General features: G+C 36.6%; 1 protein-coding gene across 1 annotated transcript in view; it reads left to right on the top strand.

Moving 5' to 3' along the window:
- Positions 1-889: 889 nt before the first annotated feature.
- The window catches only part of UNC13C (unc-13 homolog C), a 1,077,413-nt gene continuing 1,068,288 nt past the window's right edge, over positions 890-10,014 (top strand). Inside the window, exons 1-3 of the mRNA XM_073568403.1 lie at positions 890-1,544; positions 4,309-4,335; positions 5,878-9,060. Coding sequence (XP_073424504.1) covers positions 6,054-9,060 — 3,007 coding nt within the window. The 5' untranslated portion in view covers positions 890-1,544; positions 4,309-4,335; positions 5,878-6,053. The remainder of the gene's footprint in view (positions 1,545-4,308; positions 4,336-5,877; positions 9,061-10,014) is intronic.

The following is a 10,014-nucleotide window of genomic DNA, read 5'->3' as shown; positions in this document are numbered from 1 at the left end:
GCTCATAGCTATTATGTACCAATAGTGTCCTTGTACTAACTGCACATTAGTTTGAGTTAGTTTGCTCATATCTTGATGTTGAAGATTATTAAAAGCTTTATATGGGGACGTGAGTATAAGGACATGTGCAGACGGCCATTTATTCTCTAATCCAAGAGAATTTGGCTGATAATGCAAATTACACTCTGATCAGAGTGTTATCATAATGTGATTCGATTCGCTTAGATGAGAAAATTTCTTGGGTGGGAAAAAATTTCAGTGCGAGGAAATGAGACTGCACTCAGATGACATCTGTTTCCCTAACACTCATTGACTTTCATGGTTGAGTGTGATTTGAATAGTGATTGTTTTCAGACAGAGACTGTCTGAGGGAAAAATCAGACATGTTCAGGGCGCCATAAAATAGCATTGGCCCGAGTGCGATCCAAATTTTTGTTGAATCGCACTCGGACATCATATCTGTTCTTCTGCACCTGCTCTTAGAGGAGGATCCAATATTTCCCTTTTGAAGGGGTTGGTCAATAAAGTTATAATGTTTACAAAGCTTGGTGTAAAAAGTAGATTCCAAAATGTATGTTCAATTCCAAATTTTTTTTTTGTTATTAAATTACTCTTTTAAAGCTACACAACCTTTATTTTTAAAGACATAGTGTCCAAAATAAAAGTAGGGGAAAACAAGATTACTAGCAGATGGTGACATTTTGATAATCATTTCCTCATTCATGCCTCAACAATCTCTGAAGCATCTATGAGCTTTTTTATTGAAGTATCCAGACACATTGAAAGGACTCTGCTGAAAGGAATGGCTGCACACTTGTCACTCCTGGTCACGTTATTGTGATAAATGAAAGGTTAGCTGAGACATGGCCCTAGCAACCAGATTTCCTCTACAAGCTAGAGGCGGTGCTTGAGCCTGCGATCGGTGCCGGGGCCAGTGATGCACCTGCTGGCTTTCCCAGTGCATCCTGTGTGTTTGATGTGTGAGCAAGGACTTTCACTAAGCCTGTGTATGTCTCTCTTTCGCTCTCGCTCTTTTTTTTTTTTTTTTTTTTTATCTGGCAAGTGGAGGGGCTGCTTTCAGCAGAGGTGGGCTGTGGCTATTGCAGTGAATGCTGCATTCAGAACCACAAGCAGAAGGAACAGCGATGTGTGAAGTTCCCAGCTCAGAAACCACTAGGATGTCTACTGCCATCAGTCCTTTCTCCCTTTTCGCAGAAGTAGGAATCTGACTCCTGTTTCGTTATCTCAGACATGCAGTATAAATAAAGCCTCAGTTATTGATAGAAAGAGCAGGAGGAGTTATAAAAATGCATTTGACGGTGGAGCCAGGAGAGCGCGGCGGAATTTAGAGGAACAGATACCATTGCAGACTAGCAACATGCCTGACTGCACTTGAGTCAAATCAGTGTGAAGCAGCTTCATATTGTATGTACGTGCTGTGGATGAATGAAAAATAGGAATGTAGCAATGGAAAAAAGGAAAAAAATGTGCTCTAGAACCAGTGGTATGTAAATTTCTTTCTTTTGAGAAGAGATTGGTGACAGGTATGTATCCCTTTTTCCCAAGTATCCTCCATTTGCTGAACTTGTATGTTTTACACCTTTATGTAATTCAAGATACTTAATATTTCCAGCATGCATCCAGCAATTCCCAGCCAGGGGTCTGCAGTGTATTGCTTGCACGGCCGCTAATGTCAGGGGGAAAGTATTATCATAGTAATGTTTACGTAACATGTACTTCCGCATTAGCATGCAAAGTTCATAGCGGAAAAAACTAAAATTGTCTAAGTATGATGAGTCGATGGACGGAGATTCTGTGTAACCGATGAGACATTTCGGTCATGTGTTTTAGAAATTTGTAAAGGCTTTTGTGTAAATGATTCCCTCCTGGTTACAGTGGTCGCTTAGCGTACAATGTACAGGATATCTAGGTCATCATTCACACTAAGTAGCACACCTTAAGGACAGCACAGAATTTAAGAATCAAGCACTCATGGGAGAGCGTACAACTGCGATGCTCTGCACACTATCTCTACTACACACACACAGCTTTGTCTATGGCTGAGCATCATGTCAAGCAGGGATCGTTTGGTGGAGCTGCTGCTGCTGCTGCTAATGTGAAATACTTTTTTTTTCTAGTTCACCCAAGGATTAGTATTAAATTGAGATTTACAGATGTTTATGCATTTCTGCTTCTTGATTAATCTTTCAAGATGAACACCCTGCAGTTTATCTGAAAATATCAGTGCCAGCATCCTGTAGATTATTCTCTTGAGCAATTGTCATTCAGATTAAATTGTGATTTGTGCCGAACATGATAAGAAAGCTGGAAACAATTAGCACTTTGAAGTGGAAGCGAGCTCAACTAGACCATGGCAAAGTCAATTTAAAGGGGAAAACATCTGAAAATCCATTTAGATTCATGGGAAATATTAGCATTTTGGTAAATTCATGTCAATTTTGTTTACAAATTTTGACTTGTTTTGACCCTTCCCAATTGCATTTTTTATCTAACATCGTCACACAAAATTATTTGAAAAATTGTTATAAAAATCAGAACTAAGCATAACAGAGCCTGATGTTTTTCTGCAGACTCTAGCAAAGTAAAGGGTTACTGCTGTTTGGCTGGCAGCAGGCTGCTAACACTAATCATATGTTTGGTTGCACAAAAAAAAATATCAAACACCTGAGTCCAGCATTAGGCATAGCCATTAGAGTAGGACTCCTGGCTCATGGGAGGTTGATGCCACTGGTCTGCTTAAAAATTAATATGCTTCTTTGACTTCTTTTGATTTCAAAAACCAATCTTCCTATGCTCATATGTATTCAGCTAGCCAAGAATGCAGATTGGATTTGCCTGATGTAATATGACTTGCAGGCGTTAATGTGACTGTGCTGTCCCTTCGCCAACCCATCAGAAAGTGGGAATCCCAGCAAGCTTCCAGATAATGAGAAGTGATTGATATACTGTGTACAGTGATCTTCTATAGTAGGGCCTACAGAAATAAAAAAACGGTGGTCTAGATGCTCCAGTATAATGTCTTCTGTACGGTTTAATGTAAATCCTAGACCATTAATTGTAAAGTTTTCTTACCAAAATGCTCCAATAAATAATAAAAGGTTCATTAAGGTCAATACGGTATAAACACTGACAATTCATAGAATAGGATGCTTTGTAACTAAGTGTTAGACAGTATGAAGTAGCTTGTACTCTAAAAGGTAAGAAAGGTCTACAGCCAAGTTTTATTGCATTGAAGCTACAGATCAGACTTGTCAGGTTTGTTAAGTAGACATGTCAGATATATAAAAGATTGTAGCAATAGAGAATAGATGTAACTAGAAAATAAAATGCTGTATAATTAAACAGGTCAACTAATTATATTAAGATCGTTCTTTACTCATCCATCATTCTTTACCTATTGAATAAGATATTGAGATATAGATTACTTTGACGACCACGCTTCATGCTCAAATGCTCTGAGTTTTCAAACTTCATGTAGACATGAAAATCAGTTTGTGTCCAAGGCTAGATTTACTTTGGTCTTAACTATTGAGAGACAAACCATTAATATAAAGGCAAATGAAATGTAAAGAAATAGCACAAGTTGCATTCAATTCGACAGCAAGCAGCATGTTCAAAGCAAATATATTTCTAAACACATGAGTAAGGTCCCAAGTGCTTCATTTCAATGTGCCTTTAAGTTACCTGTGGAGCTTTAAAAATGTGAATAATGAAATGAAGGCATTTTGAATGTCTATATTTAGGGGACGCCATGTCTGAGTGTCTGAGGTCAATTAGGGCCGTAATACTGTAGCTTGAAGTAAGCACCACCCACATTATGTGTTATGCTGACCCTACTATAGAAAATTATACAATACATTAAAGATCTATAGATGAAACATTTCAAGAACTTTCTGTTTTTTGTCTGAGATTTCTTTACTAAACTACTTAGTGTCATTTAAGGCAGACTAAATACTGGCACATAATAGTTTATTACTTTTGTTAAGCCTCTCATAGACCCAGATCTACTTTTGTAGTGATTGTGTTAAAAACAATGCTAATACATCTCCACTTATCACAAATCTTTCCCACCCCTTGTAGAATGTGGCCACATAGTGTTTAAAGAGACATGAACAATTAAAGTACAAGCAAGTTACATGGTTTCGAACAACATACCTGTTAAGAAATACTTTCATTAATGCTTACAACTGTTTTAGTTCTAGTGTTATTCCAGACAAATGTATGTTTGACACTTCTATATAAGTTGGTATTGCTTAATAATGAATTTTTGTGTTGTCTGGCTTTCAGGTGGTCATATTGGTTAAGCTTTCACATGTACGTATGTCTTTTTAATATTTTGCCCATGTTCCAGTTGAAGAAATGTATTATTTAAATTACCAGCTACGTTGAATCACAGTGTTTTGTGTCTGTTCGATGTGTAAACTCATTTATAAACTGGTAATACCCAAAAAGTGAGGTCTCATAATTTCAGTTGGAACTTCTGTAGTGTGTTGTTCAGTATATAGAAGTCTATTTACAAAGCTATGATTTGGATCTTCAGCTGAGAGTCAAACTTGAAAAGACAATGAGAAGATATCAAAACATCAAAGTTATATTTCTTTAGAAATTAACTTATTTTTAGTAAATGCTGACCTACTGTACATCTCATTACAGAGATTCATTGAGTAGCATTGAGATGCTGTTTTTGTTAATGAGAATAGTCTGAGTCATAAGGGATTATGGCTAACTGATTGAACTACTCATATGTTCAAAACTGCAGTTAAGATGATTCTTACAAGTGAGTTTAACAAATGCCATCAGTTCCCTAAAAATAACTATTTAAAATTTCTATGAGTTACCTGAAAAATTATTTTATCTTTGCATCATATTAACCAAGGGGTAAAAAATAAAAAATGTTTGACTACTTAGGACTGTGGTGTTCCTGGATAGTGAATCTACGTAATGCATATTTTTTAGGACATTTGATTATAGCACAAATCCAATCAGCAGTGTAAGGCTGTGTTCACACACAGCGTTTTTTTTTTTCGCGTTCTCCCCGCGGATTTACCAAAAAATCCGCTCAAAAGCTTAAAAGAAGCTTCCCATTCATTTTAATGCATTTTGCACTTTTTGTGCATATTGATGCATTTTTTACCGTGAACAAAACACAGCATGCTCATTAATTTCGCGGTAAATTCCGCATTTCTGGCTATTTTCTATGTGTCTGGGGACCCACGGAAAAAGTCGCAGGAAAAACGAGCGGGAAAAAAATGCGCGTTTTCTGGGAAGGAGTCCTGTTTTTATGCAGAAATTTTCTGCATACGTGTGCACATAGCCTAAATGTTGAATGAGCTTTGTAAATATACTTCCTGTTTTTGTACTGTTTTAGCTGTTTTGTATTTTTAATTCATTTGGATTACTTTATAACCACTGTTAAATAGGTAAATTTGGTTGGTTTTTACACTTCACTATGTTTTTTTCCCTTAAAGTATTTTAAAGGAAGATGATGCAAGGTCTAATGTGGGAAAAACTCAAACAAGAACCTGTTGTAGCAAGAAGCATGTTGTATTCCTTACCCTACCTCTTGACACATGATTGGTTGAGGATTCAATGGAGAATGGCTCCACTCTATTTCTTCTTAATTCATAGGACTCATATCTGGATACCAGTTTCAACCAACGGAATCATTCTGCAACATAATGTTACAAAATTATTTCTCATGAATGCAGACCTTACGTCATCAACCGCTCTTTACTTTGTGTCAGCTGTTGAGGTGATTGCATTGCATGCTATGCTTACTATACTGTATGGCTTTATTATCCACAACTGTGATTTGTATTGTATAAATCAGTGATCCTTAAACTGCCTTCATTGCAGAGACTTCCGGACGTCATGAGAATCAGACGGTTTCTGGTCTTTCCGTAGGACATACATTCTAACACAAGTACACGTGTGTTTGCTTCTGCTACAGCTTAATGTTGTGGACATACAAATCTTGCTCAGGAGCTAGAGATACTTTTTTTTGCAAAGATAGTTAATATAAAGTTCCCCTGATGGTTTCTGCCCTATTGAAGAGCCTGATCTTCTCTTATATATATAAGCTTTGCAAAGGAATGTTTGCAAAGAAATTGGGGAATCCTACAAAAAAGAAAGAAAGTCCAAGCAAAAAGGAACAGGATATTTCTCAATTTGGCCTAATCAAAAATCCAAATATTTCAACTACAATCAAAAGTAAAGTAAAAAAAATTGCCAAGTGTTCTTCTTCTTGCAACCTATCAACTGAAGAAGATACTTCTAGGAAGGAATTTTCACTTTCTCCAACATTCAGTTATAGAGTAGCTATTGCAAATGGGCTTCAAAAGAATATTATTCTAACTGGCGATAATAATGAGGATGCTTTTCACGAAATATCTTCTCTTGATAGTTCGTATTCAGAGTCTTTAAGTGAAACAAGGACTGGTAGTACAACCAAGGAATTCTCATCACACACCATGCCTGTAAGGCGAAACCGAAAAAGCATGAGCAGTCTAGCGCCTTCTGATGGAAGCTCAGATGGTGAACGTACATTGCACAGCCTAAAAATGGGTGCTTTGCGCAAGCTTAGAAAATGGAAGAAGAGTCAGGAGTGTGTTTCCTCAGATTCAGAAGTAAGCACATGGAAAAAAACCTGGGGGTTACGAAGCAAGTCTTTAGACAGAACAGTGCGTCAGCAGAAAACGAATGCAATTGAACCTGGCTTTAGCTCCACTGGTTGCATAAGTCAAACGCATGATGTCATGGAAATGATCTTTAAAGAACTTCAAGGTATAAGTCAAATTGAAACTGAATTGTCAGAATTAAGAGGTCATGTCAATTCTTTGAAGCAATCAATTGATGAAATTTCTAGCAGCGTTGAGGTTGTGCAAAGTGAAATTGAACAGTTACGTTCAGGGTTTGTACAGTCAAGAAGAGAAACCAGAGATATCCATGACTACATTAAGCAGATAGGTCATCACAGTAGTAAACTTAGTCTTAGGTTTTTAAATGTGCCTGAAGAAAAAAATGAACTTTGTGAAAACGTTGTTTATAGAATTTTAATAGAAAAAATGGGATTTTCAGATGCACAAAACAATATGAAAATTGAAATTGCTCACAGACTAGGGCAACATAGAGAGTGCCCAAATGCAAAACCCAGACCAATTCTTGTCTATTTTGCTACACAACAAGACAGAGATTTAGTTTTAAAAAAATGCTATAAACTGAAGGGAACTGGAATTGGGATTTCTACAGACATTATTTCCCATGAACTAAAAGTGAAAAAAGAAAAGCCACTTCCTTTGTCCCAGACATATGAGAGTATGGACGTGAAATTTTCTGCCATGGAGCCAAAGATTAATCATGATGAATGGGAATCTCATGAAGACAGTGACAAAGATTTGGTACCAGACATAAACAGAAATAGTTATGCAACGGTTTTGAAGTCTGAAGCTCAGATAAAATCAAATGAGAGTAAAAGAAGTGGGCATCCATCTCATAATAAAAAACCTCACAGAACATCTGAAGATGCCACTTATAAAAGTAAAGATGAATATGGAGACCTTAATTTCCAGTCGCCTGTATCTGATAGCTTGGAAAAAAATAAAATGTATTACAGTGATTCAACTCCTTTGTGGCATTCACAGACTGATTTTTCTACACCAAAACTGAGTCGGTCAGAATCTGATTTTTCAAAGTTATGTCAGTCTTATTCTGAGGATTTTTCAGAAAACCAATACTTCATAAGAACAAATGGAAGTTCTTTGTTATCTTCCTCAGATCGAGAACTCTGGCAGAGAAGACAGGAAGATAATTCATCAAATTGGTATGCAAGCTCCCAAGAGCAAGCTTTTAGTAATGATGCAGAGCCTTACCATGAAGAGAATGAAATGGAGAACACTGAGACTGTTGACAGTGGTGTCAGCAATGGGATACTTTGTGCTTCAGGAGACCGCAGTCACTATAGTGACTCTCAACTTTCTTTGCATGGTGATTTGTCACCATGGAAAGAATGGCACCATTTAGAACAAGGTACAGATTCTGGACTTGATACATCTACACAACATGGTTTTGCCTATAATGTCAACTGCCCTACAGATCAACAGATGGAAATTTATGCAAACAATTATGAAAAGTGCCAAAGTACAGATCTTCCATATAACACAGAAAACTACAATTACACGTTAGAGAGCAATTCTCCATCTTGTCCTGAAATATCCAATGTGTCACAAAGTCAATGGACTAGTGCATATGAATCTTACTTGGAGGCAAATGCCAATGAAATTTATCAGAGCCAGGGAAGAATGCCGATGATGTACCGCAGTCAGAGTGAGCTGCAAAGTGATGACTCAGAGGATGCGCCTCCAAAATCATGGCATAGCCGACTGAGCATTGATCTTTCAGATAAAACCTTCAGCTTTCCAAAGTTTGGCTCCACTCTTCAGCGTGCTAAATCAGCTCTAGAAGGTGTATGGAGTAAAAGCACACAGAGCTTAAGTGGCTATGATGAAAGCGGCTCCTCATTTATGGGCAGATTCCGCACTTTATCACAATCTACAGCTAATGAATCCAGCACTACTCTAGATTCTGATGTGTACACAGAACCATACTATTACAAAGCAGATGATGACATTGATTATGGTGAATCTGTAGCTGGTAACGACAATGGAGCTGATTATGTGGAGGTGATGGAACAAGTTCTTGCTAAACTTGAAAACAGGACAAATACAAATGATAATCTTGAGCAAATGCAAGAATATCAAGAATATGATGACAATGCCTATGACCCAGAGTTTGCTTGTTTACAAATGGATGAATACAACATTCCATATGATGACTTGGCTCCTGAGGATATAATAGAACCTGAATGTGCAATCGTGTACGATGTAACAGAGGATGCTAAAAACGATGTCGAGAACAAAAACATACCTGAGAAATCATTTGAGGTTCCAAAGAAAAAACGGATTCGTCCAAGTTTTAAGGAGGCTGCCATGAAGGCTTACAAGAAAGAAATGGCTGAACTTGAAGAAAGAATCCTTTCAGGAGGTACTTACATTTCATTTTTTTTAAACGTAAGCTATGTTTTGTAAAGTATGTTACAGCACATAATGTGGTTTTCCACTTTTACAAAGATAGCCTTGGATAAATTAAGAATAAGATAGTTCTATAATTAATCAATAAAAAGAGATAGCTTTATGTCAACCACAAGCCTATCATAAAGTAATTATTACACTACACAATGACTTTGTGACAATATTCCTAATATTAGTTTGTCTTTAGGGCACTGTTGAGCATGCTACACAAACAAATACTGTATATTCATCATTAAATAGCCCTCCTAGATTTTAGTTACACATAAGTGCAGATGATCTTTTTACATGTGCAGTATATATTTTTGTAACTTTGGCCTACACATCATTAAAATCAATACTAAATGTTAATTTTGCTATCAATGCCATTTTAAAGGAGTCTTCCCATCTCCAAAATCATATCCCAATATGTAGTAGGCTTAATAATAATAATAACAATAATAATATTAGCAAATACCTCCAATTAGACATGTAGTATAGTTTTTCTGATTCGCTCTGTGTCTTTTCTCATGTGCAGGCATTGCAGGACCTTAGGTAGCCATGGTTATGACTATTGTTTTAGTGACAGTTAGCTATTTGCTAGTGGTCATAGCCATGGATAACGGAGTTCCTGCAGTGCCTGCACAGGAGGAAAGAGACATAGCAAATCAGAAAAACTATACTACCTGTCTAATTGGAGGTATTTGCTAATATTATTATTATTACATTTAATCCATTTTAGGATAGATCTTGGTGGTGGGAATATCCCTTAAGTGGTTTGATAACAAAAAGAATAAAAGAATAAGGTAATTCAATCAATTATGTGTATGTTGTATATATTCTTTTGTATAATTGCTGCTAATATTACATCTTAACCTTTGTTTTGCATGGCTAAACGATGGTCTGCTTTTATATAAAATGTTTTTGTCAT

This window comes from Dendrobates tinctorius, unplaced genomic scaffold, assembly GCF_039654945.1.
Source record: "Dendrobates tinctorius isolate UK_male_01 unplaced genomic scaffold, ASM3965494v1 ptg000022l, whole genome shotgun sequence".
Classification (NCBI taxonomy): domain Eukaryota; kingdom Metazoa; phylum Chordata; class Amphibia; order Anura; family Dendrobatidae; genus Dendrobates; species Dendrobates tinctorius.
Note: the sequence above shows the minus strand (reverse complement) of the source record. Positions and strands in the feature narration are given on the sequence as shown.